This window comes from Porites lutea, chromosome 8 (assembly GCF_958299795.1).
Source record: "Porites lutea chromosome 8, jaPorLute2.1, whole genome shotgun sequence".
NCBI classification, from domain to species: Eukaryota; Metazoa; Cnidaria; class Anthozoa; order Scleractinia; family Poritidae; genus Porites; species Porites lutea.
Window position 1 is genome coordinate 25142751 of NC_133208.1, and position 16474 is coordinate 25159224.

At 39.8% G+C, this 16474-nt stretch overlaps 2 protein-coding genes across 2 annotated transcripts in view; one reads left to right on the plus strand and one right to left on the minus strand.

Moving 5' to 3' along the window:
• LOC140946783 (uncharacterized) overlaps positions 1-16474 on the minus strand; it is a 130396-nt gene that overhangs the window by 92453 nt on the left and 21469 nt on the right. The window lies entirely within an intron of this gene.
• LOC140945411 (uncharacterized) overlaps positions 12009-16474 on the plus strand; it is a 249903-nt gene continuing 245437 nt past the window's right edge. The window contains exon 1 of the mRNA XM_073394440.1: positions 12009-14970. Coding sequence (XP_073250541.1) covers positions 12009-14970 — 2962 coding nt within the window. The remainder of the gene's footprint in view (positions 14971-16474) is intronic.

Sequence of the window (16474 nt, forward strand, 5' to 3'; positions counted from 1 at the left end):
GCAATAGGAGGTTCATCAAAGGATGTATTATACTTTACACTGTGCGTATTTTCAGCTCTTCAGAGCTAGTGAAACCCCGAATCATTCCTCTCAAAGTTCGCTTAGCTGTAGTGTTGAAAGGGGAAGCTAAATGACAGGTATTTGTGAGAGACTGTGAGCTTTGGATCTTGTTGCCTTACCGCATTTTAATACTGTATTGGACATACACCTGGCATTCTGTAATTAAATCCCGAAAACTAATAAAAGGTTTCGTTTAATTATTTTTTGGGGGCAAACCCAGTGAAGATTTTAGGGTAATAATATTGATGGTTAAGACGATGTACAAAAGGCAAGTTCAACTTTCGCCAGTGGGTCCCTTGGGGGTATTGGGTGTATATTAGTACAGTTTGTGGTGTACTGTATACGTATGTGTTTGTCATGACGTCAACTAACATTGAAAAAAATCAGCAATTTCAGAGGAGGGACATGTCTTGACAGCTTATCGTTTTTATCTGGTCGTAAGCTTGGCCAGTAGGCAGATCAAGAGCTTTTGAAATCTTTTTTCTAAAATAAAACTCCGGAGTTAAGCTTAAAATATATATTGATCCAAGTGCATGACCAGCAGGGTCTGCAGTTAGAAAAAATAAAAAGAGGCCAAAAGGAAAAATAGTGTTAAAAAAAAAAACAGGGAAGAAAAAAACGGTACAAAGAAACAGAAAGCAGCGTCGCCGGGAGTCGAACCCGGTTTATCTGCACGTGCAAGAAACTCCTTGACCACTGCACCACACACATGATTTGAAATATTAATTTTGTCATATCAAAACAATTTTTCTCTGCCATAGACGCTGTTTGAAGCTGGTAGAGCTGCATTTATCATGAATTCAAATATACATTTGAGGAAAATTAGCTTAAGCGCGTATTTCAAAGCTATTTCGCATTATTTCCGGTTCAACGGGCCGACTCTATGTAGATAATCGATCGAACTAGCTTTACGGAATTTAGTGGAGAATTAGGAGATCAACAGAGGCCCGCACTCGAAAGGAAAGATATGAAGTTAGGCCCATTTAATTAGCAAAAGAATAGATGAAATATAAACATGCATGATCTGTGAATGGAACCTCCTATTCTGGAGACTAGACCTTGCCAATTTTAGAGAAAAAAAAAGATTGAAGTTTTGATGACCTTGCCGGTCCCGTGAAATAGATAGCGATCCCGCAACACGGCTCGCAAAACAAATTAACAAAATTTTACAATCACGGACACAAAATATCAAAACGGTTTACACAAGCAGATTATAGCAACACCAAAGCTCACACACATTCGATCAAATAAACGATATATAGCGATAGTTCTTAGCTTCTTTGCGTTTCCTCGACTTCGCTCGTCCAAATAACTGTCGTATCCCTCGCTAATTTGCCGAGCGACCCGAGGCTCTTGCCCGTTACTATGTGACGTTATACTGGCAGGCGGAGTGGGTCAAGAAATTTAGGTGGAAAACAATCATAGAGCAAAGGATATATGCACGGAGGAAGATGGGAAATAAATGTTTCTTCTCTCTTTCCCCTTCATCGAATTTCCGTGCCAGTCTCCTCCTGGTCGATGGTGCAATGACTTTTAACAAGATCACAAGCAAACGCGTTTTTGAGCGACGCCAACAAACCATTAGCTAGAATGAGACGACATACATCCGGGACCTTTTCAGTCGCAGGCGCTAAAATTCAAGTCTATTCTTAACTCCAGTGGCTTAGACAAAAGGGAAAATGGCCGAAAATCGGCTACCAGCAACTACATCAGGCGTATTTTCGACGCATGTCAATCCCAGCGGGGCTAGGTGAGAGCTTTTCCCTATACCTTAACGCGAACAAATTTGTACTGCCAAGTGTCTCTACTCTTATGACGATTTGTCTAAAAATATCGGCAAAACCGCTGGGCAAGATAGCAAAAAGGTACACATCCAGTTGCCGTCGGTCGATCTCAAAAACGCCTTTGCTCGCCTTCAGACGAGTTCAAAAATAACAAACTTGTGGCGTGTGGGCGCCGTAGGCGAGTGTGTCACATAGACCCGCATACTGTCTGACCACATTTTGATGTCTTGTTTGTTCTATAACTGAAAAGACGCAAGAGATGAGACAACTTTTGAAGTCAATTCTTATTAACGACGATACTTTTTCTACGTGAGTTAGCATGCTGATGAAGTAGATGTGAACAAAATTGGTCGGTTATTATAACGAACTCTAACTTAGACCGCGGCTTATGAAGTCTTTGGAACTCAAGATCTCTTCCTTAGTGGGTTATTTTAAGAATGCAAATGCTTTACTAGTCTACGCCATTTGCTTTCTTGAAACTGTTCACGAAAAATGGTGTTAACATAAAAGCGTTCGGCAACATAATGAAAATCGCTTAGAACGCGGTTTTGTCAAACACTGGCTAAACTCCTTTTAAATAACCGGCCCAATGTCTTAAAAAATTGAAGGGAATTTTTTGGTGGAAGACTTTTTTCCTCCAACTCCTCGGACGAAGGCACTGTCAAACTTTTCTGCTCGAAGATTTGCCTAGATTCAGGTCAGGTATTTTTCACATAGTGGTTTTTTCTTTTTTAGTCACTTGTTATAGTGACCACCTGCTAAATTTTTCGAGGCTTTCGGGTGCTTAATCTGTAAAAAATCTCATCCTCAAAAACCGAGGGGCAGTCCTGAAGCCGTGCTTGAAAACTTTCGTGCTCTCGTTTCCTACTGAGACCCAACGGAATGCTCTGAATTTCTGAGAATGCATGTTGGACAGGTTAGCGAGAGATTCCATAGGCCTAAACCCCCTTCGACACCATATGAAGCTTACACAGTATAGAATACTACTCGTTCATGAAATTTCTAGTAAGTCTGTCGAAATTTCTGCTCAGCAAATGTTCATGAAAGTGTTAAAGGCTCTTCAATTTTTAAGGAAAAACAATTTCCGATTAGCGTGAGTAAGAACTGAAACGCCTGCTTCAACTAGTTCTTTTATTTCCAGTGTGTAACCAAGCCTAATCACGTGGCCATAATCAGGCGACTGGTCAATGCACCTCTTGATCTCATCATTTGAAAAATTTACAAATTTAGTTTCAACGCAATTTGAATGGAAGCGTAATAAATCTTCGATTAACTTAACATTATATTGAGAAGCAAGAATAAATTTGTGTGATTTAACCTCTAGGTCATCTTTGTCCCGGATGGTAAAGTCATAAAATTGCTCCTCTTTCTTTTTCTTGTGATAGGTTTCTATGTTGTTACAGAAGTTCCTGTGACGAGTTCCACCTGCCATTCTTGGTTAGAAGAATTTACCCCCTGAAGCTGAAAAAAAAAACACCACCAAGCACTAGATCAACTCCGATTTAAATGAGGCCAATCTGGACACTTCAAATATCCCAGCTGACGCAAATTTGTTTGCTCAGAGTCAATTACCATAGCAACAGCTTGTAAAAATTAAACAAGTCAAATTACAACTCACCGCATAAGGAAGAAAAATTGCTTTGAGTCACTCTGAAATACTGAACTGAAACGATTCAAAAACTTTATAGATTCTTAAGACAAGTCTTGGTATGGATTACCTGTTCGGAATATCTTTGAGCAGTAGACGTGTGTACCTCCTTATTATATGAAGAATAATGCACAACGGCTTCCCTCTCCTTCTTTATAAAGCTGCATGACAACCACTGTTTTGAGCAAATGGAAACAGTATGTTGGTGCTGTCAGTAATTACAAAAATAGCATCATAAAATTTGTGAGTATCATGAAATAGTTCGCGGATGGTGCAAAACGATCACATCTAAATACAGAAAAAAAAAACATCCGCGACATCTTTGTCCCGGATGGTAAAGTCATAAAATTGCTCTTCTTTCTTTTTGTTGTGATAGGCTTCTATGTTGTCACAGAAGTTCGTGTGACGAGTTCCTCCTGCCATTCTTGGTTATAAGGATTCACCCTAAAGCTGCCGAAAAACTCGACCAAGCACTCAATTCATTTAAATAAGGCCAGTCCACAGTTTAAAACTTGACAGTAAAAGTTTTTGTGGACACTTCAACATAAGAAAGTACATCGTCCCAGATGGGGCCAATTTGTTTGCTCATATTCAATTACCATAGCCGCAACTTGTAAAAATTAAACGAGGCATTAATTACAAATCACCGCCGCACAAGAAAGAAAAATCGCATTGAGTCACTCTGAAATATGAACTGGAACCAAGTACAGTCTTTGTGGTAGGGATTACCTATTCGGAAATTCTTTAAGCTTCTCTAGGCAGTAGACGTATATACCTCCTTATTTCATGACGAATAATACACAAAGGCTTCCCTCACTTTCTTTACAAAACTGACAATCACTATTTTTAGCCAATGGAAACAGTGTGTTTCTGCTGTCAGTAATTACAAATATAGCATCATAAAATTTGTGAGCATCATGAAATAGTTCGCGGATTGTGCGAAACGATCAGATCTAAAAACCAAAAAAAGTTATCTGAAAATCGAAATATCTCACCAGCCTTGACGACGTCATACGTCGATTAACTTGTCATGACTCGAGATGACTGCCATTTTGGACTCCATGCCACCGTCATATTTCTTCTCTTCTTTTCAGATTGAAAATAGGTAAAATGCGGCCAAAAAATCTGAGTAAAAATATGCATTTAAAGAGAGTGAAATTGTCAGTATGACGTCCTACGTTGTAAAATTAACGTGATGACCCAAATTAGCCGCCATCTTGGACTTCTGTAGTCAGGCCGCATCTCGAAACAATGCATTTTGTGACGGCATAACTCACACAGCAACAACATGGACTCAAAATAGGCTCAGACAAGTAAATGTTGTGACTGTTCGATCAGGAAATAGACGTCAAGCAAACTCTTGGAGATTCAAGACTTAAGAGCACCGTTTGCTTGACATGTGTTCTTGAACGTTAAATAGTTAGCCAGGGAACTGAACGCTGAATGTGAAATCTGGTGTAGGGACTTTTTCAAATATTAACGATGGAAGCACGTAGAAGATATACACGGGGGAGGGGGGTTGGGATGGATAAAGGGGGGCGACGACCTCTTTCCTTTCTCTGCCCCCTTTTTTGAGTTCCCGTGCCAGTCTTCCGCAGCCGTATCACAACCGCGTATAAATTTTAAAGGGCCACTGGGGACGACCCAGAAATGCAGGGGAAACAACCTCGTTCCCAGGCCTTTTCCTACACAACAAAAAATCGGCCTAGGAACAAGAAGCATTGAATTCTGGAAAGTTGATCGTACTAAATGAAAATTAACTTTGCAAGACATCAACACGACACTGAAAGAGCCCAAAACAGAGTAGGGTTGTAGCCGTAGACAGCTGTTTCGCCATTCTTGTGGTTCATCAGTACGGCGCAACAACAGAGAAGCTAGGAACAAGGGTAGGCACCAAGGCAACTTTAAGAGCCAGTCGGTGAGTTCACTACGGTACAGAAACGCTTACCTGACTCAGAACCCTGACACCTTTCCGTATTGAACCGTCACTGGTTGTTATTTCGATTAAAAGGAAACGCAGCTAAGCTGTAAAGGCAATTGCAGTTTAAGACCGCAAAAACTTTAATGCATGCATGCAAAACACAAACCGAAGGTCACGCGTTCCTCTTTCTTATGTCTACGTCCTCTTCCTCTTGCTAAGGTAACACGAAGTCAGTTTCTTAATATGTATACGTTTCGCAATCGTCATTCCCGTTTATTCCGTTTAGTTGCTTTCAATTGCGTTTCACATACATTACACATAAAGTAGCTAACACCAGGAGTATATTCTTTCTGATATCCAAATACCTATATAGAACTGAGGAATAAAAGAAGAATCAAACATATTTAAGCCACTACGTGCATATTTGATTCAAAAGAGAAAATTCCAATACAAGCAATAATCTACGGGTTTGAAACAACATTACATGTAATCATTGGAATATATTTCTTCTAAAATTGAACTAATCGCGATGAAGTTTGAAAAAACGGTATTTGGCTCTGGGTGTCCTTGCCTGTTGTAAGCGAGTTGGGACTGGTCGATAGCTCGAGAACACGTGATGTAAATAAGTGTTGGAGAGATCATCGAATGTAATCGGATCATTCATTCATTTTCTAGTTCGGATCGGTTTTGTGTCGTCGGCATATCTCGGAAAGGACCTCAAGTTATTAGGAGTCTTGTACAGAAAAATTATCTAAAAGTCGGAATAAAGAGTATGTTCATTTTCAACACTGCCTAATGGAACGTGTTAATGACTATATTACATTACCAGATTACATTATTTTCCGCGTAAATGGGGATCTTGCATTTTGAGCAACGCAAGACAACCGGAAGTGATGCCTTGACGTTAACAAAGTGTATCGCTAAGTGTCTTTATAGAGACGATTTGTCCAGAAATCTGGATAAAATTACTGGCCAGGAATGCAAAAAGTCCCCTTCCGGTTGCCGTCCGTTCCTCAAAAACGCCTTTGCTTACAGGCGACGTCAAAATGTACGTAGTAAGTCAGAACAAAAATGTGACAAGCGTAAGACGTAGGCGAGTGTGTCTCCAATGTTTTGACGACACTTTGATGTCCTGTGTGTAAACATTTTCATTATGTGTGACAAACAAACTTCATTTCAGTTTTTTAAATAAAATGTTTGTATGAGAGGATGTTTACTTAGCTCTTTTTACTTTCCAAAAAAGCGAAACAGTTAAAACTTTCGATCGTTTTGCGTCCTTAATATTGGCGAATTGACTCTTTTCCAAAGAAAGATTTTGCTAACATTGTTTTATCCTATTCCGAAATTACTCATTTTGGACTATTCGTTGTCGACTCCTTATCTCGACACAAAAAATGTACATATTAAGGTATTTATATTAGACATTTTTAAAATCGGTCTTCCGGCACTATTCGGCATCTAGTTTTGAATTTGCTATAATAGTTTTTGTTTCTTGGAATGCAGGGAAAGTCCCAGATTTTTCCACATCGGCTAAAGGAACGAAAGGGCGGATGACTTCGAGGTAAGTAGTTGGTTTTTAAAAATAAACTCATCTTAGCTAGCTTACCTTTTTCTATTTCATATATCTTACTTGAGATCTTAATTTTCGCACTAAGTTTCTTGATTTGCGATTGTGTATAACAGACGTCATCAAACTCGATTAGTAGGGATCGTTTGTCGTGTCATTTCGGAAGTTCGAAGCAACTGTTTGAAGAGCTCATACAAATAAATAGTTTTACCTTTACGAAGTGGATTCCCTTATATAGAAAAGCTTATAAATATTCCCAGTTGATACAGCCATGTAACACCCGGCTTACGTCTATTTCATGCATGTTAATTGAACTATAGCCTGCAGTGCAGGCGTTTCTTTGAGCGCGCAATTCGCTCGCGAAAGCGCCATGTTGAAACTTCCCGAAGAGAGGAGGAGATGGGCCATCGCACCTACCGTAAGGGTTACTATTTCTACTCTCCCCAATCTTCCACTGTCATAAAATCAAAGATGGCAACTACAACAATATTACCAACACAAACAAGGTTTCGCCCACCCAAAAAACGCCTGCACTGCAGGCTAATTGAACTACGTATTCCATTCTTTTTATCTTGGTATCGTTATCGTACGAGGCTCTGATTTCTGATCTTAATAAAATGCGAAGAGTCCTAAAGCTTTATCGTACTCCACTGTACTCACAGTTAGAGATAGATTTCCCGGTAAGCTCTTGATAGTGTAACATATATATTATGTCACAAACATAAATCATTTCCTTTTTTTTCTTATGTTTGTATCGAAGCATGTTCGTCCTCTTTACTTTATTGGAAAGCAAAACATTCCCGAATGTCGTTCCTTTTTGTAGGGTTAATATTGGTGGAATTAGGTTTTCAGAGTGTAAGTGTTATAATACATCTTGGCACCACTCCGTTCGATTACTGGGTTCGTTAACCTTGCACAGCAAAAAGGCTGCAACGCGCCTGTTCTTCCTAAAACAGCTAAAGCGCGCTCAAGTTCCACCCTAGGATATGCTACTTTTCTGTACAACATGCATACGCCCTGTATTAGAATATGAGTGCCCAGTTTTTCATCCTTCTTTGCCGCAATATCTGTCTAATGAAATGGAAAGGTTGCAAAAGCGAGCGTTGCGGATAATACAACCCGACTTATCCTATGCTGAGGCTCTAAGTAGCTCTAGACAACACGTCACTGTACGAGAGGAAGAAGACCTTGAGTAATGCTCTATTTGACCAAATTGTAAGGGACCAAAGCCACAAGCTCCATGATCTGCTACCGCCACGCAACGAGTCCACTTATTGCACCCGTAGCCAGAGATACTTCAAACTACCGATTTGTAAGACAAATAGGTTTAAAAACACTTTCATTATGGCGAACAGTTTTAATTATTAGTAGTAATCTTAATTATTAGTATTTTGGTGTTGATACTTCTCCTTTTGTATTTTATTGTCGGTTATGTTTTACCGTTTTTATAGTAGTTATCATATATTTATGGATAATTTTTAGTTCCACTGTAAAGTAAAATCATATTTTTAAGATTTACTGTAGCTCTGCCATTGATTTTCCCATGTGTAATTATGATAATATTTTGTTCTAATTATGTAACTGAGGGAGCCCATTCCTTACAAGCCCGGTGGCTTCTCTTAGGCTTCCTCGCCATGAGAGTTTAAATAATTAGATTTTTTTTGCTTTGTACAACTTATGGCAAACAAAACAATAGACAATAAACAATGTTTGTCCAGACTCGCATAGTCTTTTTTAAAGATTGATTTCTTTCTTTTTAATGCAATGCACTCCTTTTTGAAAGTCAAAATTTCGGATTAGAAGATGAAAGAAGACTCATCCGACGAAAACAGGAACTTTGAGAATATTGCACACAAGTTCATCTCATAGCCTCATTGGCGAGAGGGCAAATAAGTGGCGAAGCTGCGAGAACGCAAAGCTTCAATGGGAGCTTCTAATAACATCTTGCGAGAAATAGAGTACTAAGAGAAGTTACTTACTAGTATAAGGTTTGGTGACTTGAAATCCTAGAGCTTACAGTTATTCTTAATGTGGCCCAGAATTTTTGCTTTTGTAGGAATCTGTATCATGGAATTTGTGCGTGATCGAACGTTGCGCTTCTGCTAATTTCTGTGTCTCCCACAATTTAACAAGCACGATTGATGTTAGCATTACCTAGTTTCCATAAACTTTGAAAAGTTCACAGCATACGCATACCTTTTTATGTACACAACCCGTACTTTACTGAAAGTGTACTGAATGTGTACACTGTAAAGGTGAGGAGGTAGAGTAAAATATATATGTGAGGTATTGGATACCGTCCAATGGCAATATAATACGTATTGGTTAGAGCACTGCACCGGTATCCCAGAGGTCAGGGTTCGAATCTCGGCAGGCCTGAATTTTTTGTTTTGTCAGGCTTTCTTTGCGCAGCAGCATAAGTTGTGTATTTAACAGCGAGGATCGTCTCTACATTTAAACCCTTTAAAGTTCAATACGCGGGCAAAGAAATCTGTCAGGATTTTTTTTTTTAAGTCATAACTAAACAGTAGAGAAAATGAGCTCGAAAAACGTCTTTCCCACGCTGCAGAGTTCATGAGCAGTGGTGCGCTCACAAAGTAAGCCAAAAGTTCTTCGCGATCAAACAATACCTGAGCATCCAATTGAAAATTACAGTGGAACATCGATACAGAGAAGGGCCAGGGGACTGAGGCCCTGCCAACAAAACCATCTTGCTCCTTTAACAGTATGTCAAATATAGATAACACGAAAAGCGATTTATTTCTGTTCGTAAATTCTTCGCATCTGCAGCATTGCGAGTTTTCACTGATGCTGAGCTTTTCAAGTCCCTGAATTTGGGGCCTGCAGCGTAGATTACAAGGTGTTTGAAAAAATAGATTAAAAACTTGCTCAGCAGACGCGTTGAACTCATATTTTAAAAATAATGTGGCATGGAAGACAGATTCTTCCGTTAGTACCTTACAACCTTATCCCCAAACGCCGACTCGCTACCCGTAGAGAAAAAATATTGAGTATAAAAATTTGATAACTAACCTGTTTGGCTACGATAGTTGATAAAGTCTTCGCTCTATGGAAAACGGAACGCATATCAAACAAAATACCCTAGGGAACCCACGGAGGTACCTTCATGATGTCAATCTTTTGGTAAGTGACAGAACAAAAGATGAAGAAATGAAGTTTCTGATAGGTCAACAAGGAAAACATTAACAATAGAGGCTATACAACGCAGTACCGAAGCTTCTTTGGAAAAAACGAGAAAGTGTGAAATAAAAACACATACAAAATGGCTGACAACCGGACAAAATTATTGTTAACCATATGAAATTGCTCGTGAAAACGAATTCATACGATTTTCTATACCTACTACATTTATGGTTAAAATTTTATTACATTTATGGTTGGTTTTTATTACATTTACGTTGGGTATTACATTTATGGTTGACTTTTATTACATTTATGGTTAGAGTTACTTTTCATGGTTGATTATTACATTTATGGGTGATACAGCAAGCCAGCTGGGAGCTGGTGATTAAATTGGTTCGCAATAAACCCGGAAAGGAGTATATGATATATAATGAATATTAAGCAATTATTGAATGAAGAGGAGCAGGATGTGAAGAATTCTACAGATTGGGGAGGAAGTTATCGGCCGAGGTGGATAACATCGTCCAAGATCTTCCGAAAGCCGAATTAAATAATTGCTTCAATAATCATTCAATATATTTGTAATAACAAGCTTACCTTCTCAAAGACTTGCTTCAAAACTTTGGCCTATTTCTCAGCATGGTTTCGCGATATAACATATGTTTTCCTTGCAGATACTCCTCAAAAGTAGACAACATCCCTCCAGCGATATGTTTAACGTATTCTTGCATTTCTTTTGTTCAGTTAGTTAACAATTCAGCTATTTCGCCTTTGGATAGCCGTGAACGCCATTTTCTGTTTATGGTTAACTCAGGAACAAATTAAAGAGCTAGGCTGCCGCGTCTGGAAAGGAGTTTGATCGACTGTCTATCATAAATTACAGGCCCGTTAAGGAACGAAGTTGAAAGTGACAGGGCACGACTGTTGTGGGCCGAGCCCAAGTTAGAGGGGGGGTCTGGAAGCATGCTTCCCCAGAAAATTCTTAAATCTAGGGGCTCGGAAATGCTTTTCCCTGCGTTATCCACAGGACATTTTAATAAATACGAAAGAAAATGCAAATGGTTAGAATATATTTTACCTATCTCTAATGTTGTCGTTAAGGTACAATGTTAGAGGGAAAAAAATGTAAACAGTGACGCCATGGAGGAAATTACAAGCAATGGACGAGATCAGTAGCCTACATGACGACAGCCGTCTTTCATCGTCGTCCCTGCGAAACATCACTAGTGACGAGGAGCGAGGAGAGACGGCTGTATGCGCTGGCTAAGGACGAGACAGAGCTCAAAAAGACTTGAGGAGGTCAAAAATTAATTAGCCCTAACAACATATTTTATAAAATCGAAAGAAGAATTGGGTTGTGTTATTCATTCAGCATTTTCAACGGTAAAGTGGTGGTCTTCTTTTTTAAAAAATTTTCGCCCAAAAAATGAAGGGCACGGGCACGGGCACTTCATAAGATGTAATGACAAATATTAGAAACAAAAGTTAGACTGGGTAAGTAAAGATATCAAACAGAGTGGGGAATCCGTCAGGAGTAAGAGAGAACCTGGGTTCGCCGATTTTCAAGGCTTGTGACTGAAACAGCTGTATTTTCCAGAATTTTTAACAGTACTGTGTATGATAGTAAATATTAGGTTACAAACTGCTCTGTAAAACTATTTTTTTCATAGATATTCTGCATTTGCAGATTCAACAAGTATAGAATAGGCCAAAGAAATGATAGTCCAACACTTATAATAATGACCTACCCCAGAAAATCTTACACGAAAGCTTGATTATCTTGCCCAAGAAGTTGAACTGTTCATTTAAAAAGACGTTAAGAATCGTGTTTCCACTTTCTTACTCTTAAAATTTTTTTTTCGTCAAGGTCAAGAAAAAAGGGTCATGGACAACATCTCGGAGTTTGTACAGACCATTCATATTGGTGCAGTCGTTGCTACTTTTCTTTTCAACAATGGACGTATTATAAAAGCGGTGGACATCTTTAACGAATGTTTGGTGCTCCTTAACGGTAAAGCCCTAGAGACAATCAAAGAACTTACCACACCACTTGTTATCTATGTATACCATAAACTTCTTGATGGCTATGCTCTTATGCACGATCACACCCGTGCAATAGAATGTGGTAAAAAGCTTCACATGACACTACACAATAGTGATCAAAAAGAAGAAGAAGGGATGATATTACTTAAACTAGCTCACATCTACTATCAAACAAGCAAATACGAGAAAGCAAAAGAGTTTTACGAGAAGGCTCTCAGCATCGCGATTGACGCTGGAAGCAATCATGGGGTTGGAGTATGTTACAGAAATCTAGGAATTGTGTTTGAATCTGTTGGGCAATATACCAAGGCTGAAGAATATCTTCAGAAAGAACTAGTGATAAAAAAAGAAATCGGTGACAAACAAGGAGAAGCGTCCGCTTACGGAAGTCTAGGAACTGTGTTCCAGTGTGTTGGTCAATGTACCAAAGCAGAAGAATACCTTCAAAAAGCACTCTTGATCAGGAAAGAAATCGGTGACACAAAAGGAGAAGCGTCAGACTACGGAAACCTAGGAATTCTGTTTCTAGCTGTTGGTCAATATACCAAGGCAGAAGAATACCTTCAGAAAGCACTCTTGATTAGGAAAGAAATCGGCGACAAAGAAGGAGAAGCATCTGCTAACGGAAATCTGGGAACTGTGTTTTACTCTGTTGGTCAATATACCAAGACTGAAGAATACCTTCAGAGAGCACTAGTGATCAGGAAAGAAATCGGTGACAAAGAAGGAGAAGCATCTGTTTACGGAAATCTGGGAGCTGTGTTTGCATCTGTAGGTCAGTATACCAAGGCAGAAGAATACCTTCAAAAAGCACTAGTGATCAGGAAAGAAATCGGTGACAAAAAAGGAGAAGCCACAGACTATGGAAATCTGGGAGCTGTGTTTAAATCTGTTGGTCAATATACCAAGGCTGAAGAATACCTGCAGAAAGCACTAGTGATCAGGAAAGAAATCGGTGACAAACAAGGAGAAGCGTCTGCTTACGGAAATCTAGGAACTGTGTTCCAATGTGTTGGTCAATATACCAAAGCAGAAGAATACCATCAGAAAGCACTAGTGATCAGGAAAGAAATGGGTGAAAAAAAAGGAGAAGCCACAGACTATGGAAATCTGGGAGCTGTGTTTAAATCTGTTGGTCAATATACCAAGGCTGAGGAATACCTGCAGAAAGCACTCTTGATTAGGAAAGAAATCGGTGACAAAGAAGGAGAAGCATCTGCTAACGGAAATCTAGGAACTGTGTTTTGCTCTGTTGGTCAATATACAAAGGCTGAAGAATACCTTCAGAAAGCACTAGTGATCAGGAAAGAAATCGGTGACAAAAGAGGAGAAGCATCTGTTTACGGAAATCTAGGAGCTGTGTTTACATCTGTTGGTCAATATACCAAGGCTGAAGAATACCTGCAGAAAGCACTAGTGATCAGGAAAGAAATCGGTGACAAACAAGGAGAATCATTTGTTTACGGAAATCTAGGAACTTTGCTCCTATCTGTTGGTCAATATACCAAGGCTGAAGAATACCATCAAAAAGCACTCTTGATCAGGAAAGAAATCGGTGACAAAAAAGGAGAAGCCACAGACTATGGAAATCTGGGAGCTGTGTTTAAATCTGTTGGTCAATATACCAAGGCTGAAGAATACCATCAGAAAGCACTAGTGATCAGGAAAGAAATCGGTGACAAACAAGGAGAAGCATCTGCTTACGGAAATCTAGGAACTGTGTTCCAATGTGTTGGTCAATATACCAAAGCAGAAGAATACCTTCAAAAAGCACTAGTGATCAGGAAAGAAATCGGTGACAAAGAAGGAGAAGCGTCAGACTACGGAAACCTAGGAACTGTGTTTCTAGCTGTTGGCCAATATACCAAAGCAGAAGAATACCATCAGAAAGCACTAGTGATCAGGAAAGAAATCGGTGACAAAAAAGGAGAAGCCACAGACTATGGAAATCTGGGAGCTGTGTTTAAATCTGTTGGTCAATATACCAAGGCTGAAGAATACCTGCAGAAAGCACTCTTGATTAGGCAAGAAATCGGTGACAAAGAAGGAGAAGCATCTGCTAACGGAAATCTAGGAACTGTGCTTTGCTCTGTCGGTCAATATACAAAGGCTGAAGAATACCTTCAGAAAGCACTAGTGATCAAGAAAGAAATCGGTGACAAAGAAGGAGAAGCATCTGTTTACGGAAATCTAGGAGCTGTGTTTACATCTGTTGGTCAATATACCAAGGCTGAAGAATACCTGCAGAAAGCACTAGCGATCAGGAAAGAAATCGGTGACAAACAAGGAGAATCATTTGTTTACGGAAATCTTGGAGCTGTGCTTACATCTGTTGGTCAATATACCAAGGCAGAAGAATACCTTCAAAAAGCTCTAGTGATCAGGGAAGAAATCGGTGACAAAAAAGGAGAAGCGACAGACTACCAAAATCTAGGAACTGTGTTTAAATCTGTTGGTCAATATACCAAGGCTGAAGAATACCATCAGAAAGCACTAGTGATCAGGAGAGAAATCGGTGATAAACAAGGAGAAGCATCTGCTTACGGAAATCTAGGAACTGTGTTCCAATGTGTTGGTCAATATACCAAAGCAGAAGAATACCTTCAAAAAGCACTAGTGATCAAGAAAGAAATCGGTGACAAAAAGGGAGAAGCGTCTGCTTACGGAAATCTAGGAACTTTGTTTAATTCTGTTGGTCAATATACCAAGGCTGAAGAATATCTTCAGAAAGCACTGACCATCAATGAAGAAATCGGAGACAAAAATGGTGTTGGAGCTTCATACTTAAATCTGGGAAAACTTTGTCGAGAATTTCAGCTTCATGCGAAGAGTCAAGAATATGCTAATAAAGCGCTTGAGATAAGTTACGAAATAGGGGACTTTGAAATGCAGTTTAACAGCCACCTTTCCATTGCTCTGAACGCGTTAGTGGCAGGAGGAAGCATAAATGAAATACGGCGAAATCTGTATGAAAGCATTCAGAAGTGCGAAGAAATGCATGATTTTTTAAGAGTGAGAGATCAATTCAAAATTTCTTTTTTTGATGAGCATGTGTCCCCTTACCTTCTTCTTTGTAGGTTGTTGATTGCTACAGGCAGTTATTATGAACCCCTTTACGTTGCCGAGCTTGGACGGTCCAGAGCCCTGACAGACGTACTGTCAGAAAAGTACTCTGTGGATAAAGGGGTATCAGTCAACACACAGTCATGGGTTGGTATTGAGAACATCATGAACAAAAATGCACTTAGTTCTTGTCTTTATGTTTGCTTCTTCGGTGATGATATGTACTTTTGGATCCTCAAGCCAAACAAAATAATAGATTTTCGACAAAAGACACTCCAAGAAAGTGCAGATAAAGTGTTTGGAAATCCGACATTTGGTGGCTCTCTTGATTTACGTCAAGACCAATGCGAAGATCGATCATTGTTTTCATGTGTAAGCTCCCCGCCATCATGCAAGCCGTCTCAGAGTGACAGCTTCGAATCTTTGCGTCTTATAGAAGAAGAGGACGATGAAAATCACGACTCTAAACCTTTAACCCTTTCTGATGGCTACAACATGATAGTCGCTCCTGTAGCTGACTTACTCCAAGAATCAGAAATCATTATTGTACCGGATAACTTGTTGTATCCAATTCCTTTTGCTGCTTTAATGGATGATAATGGAAAGTATTTATCGGATACTTTCAGGATTCGTATTGTCCCTTCCTTGACGACTCTTAAGTTGATTCAGCTCAGTCCAGAAGACTACCATAGTAAAACCGGTGCACTGATCGTAGGAGAGCCAGACGTTAGTGATGTCTACTACCAAGGAAAACTTCTACAGTTAATTCCATTGCCTTGGGCGAGAAAAGAAGCAGAGATGATTGGGCGACTGCTTGGCGTTCAACCGTTACTTGGAAAGGATGCAACTAAGCAGGCAGTCTTGGAAAGCATGCATTCAGTAAGTCTCATTCACCTCGCCGCTCATGGTTACGCCGAACGGGGAGAAATAGCTCTTTCCCCTGTAAGCTCCTGCGGAACTCCACACGAACAACACTACTTGTTGACGATGGCTGAAATTTCACAAGTTCGACTAACAGCCAAGCTGGTTGTCCTTAGCTGCTGTCATAGTGCAAGTGGTCAGATAAGGGCTGAGGGAATTGTTGGAATCGCTCGAGCATTTCTAGCATCGGGTGCACGCGCCGTGTTGGCGGCACTGTGGGCTGTAGAGGACGAAGCTACCATGTGGTTTATGGATCGTTTTTACGAGCACCTTGTTCGTGGTGAAAGCGCCAGTGAATCTCTTCGCCAGGCCATGAAGTCGAT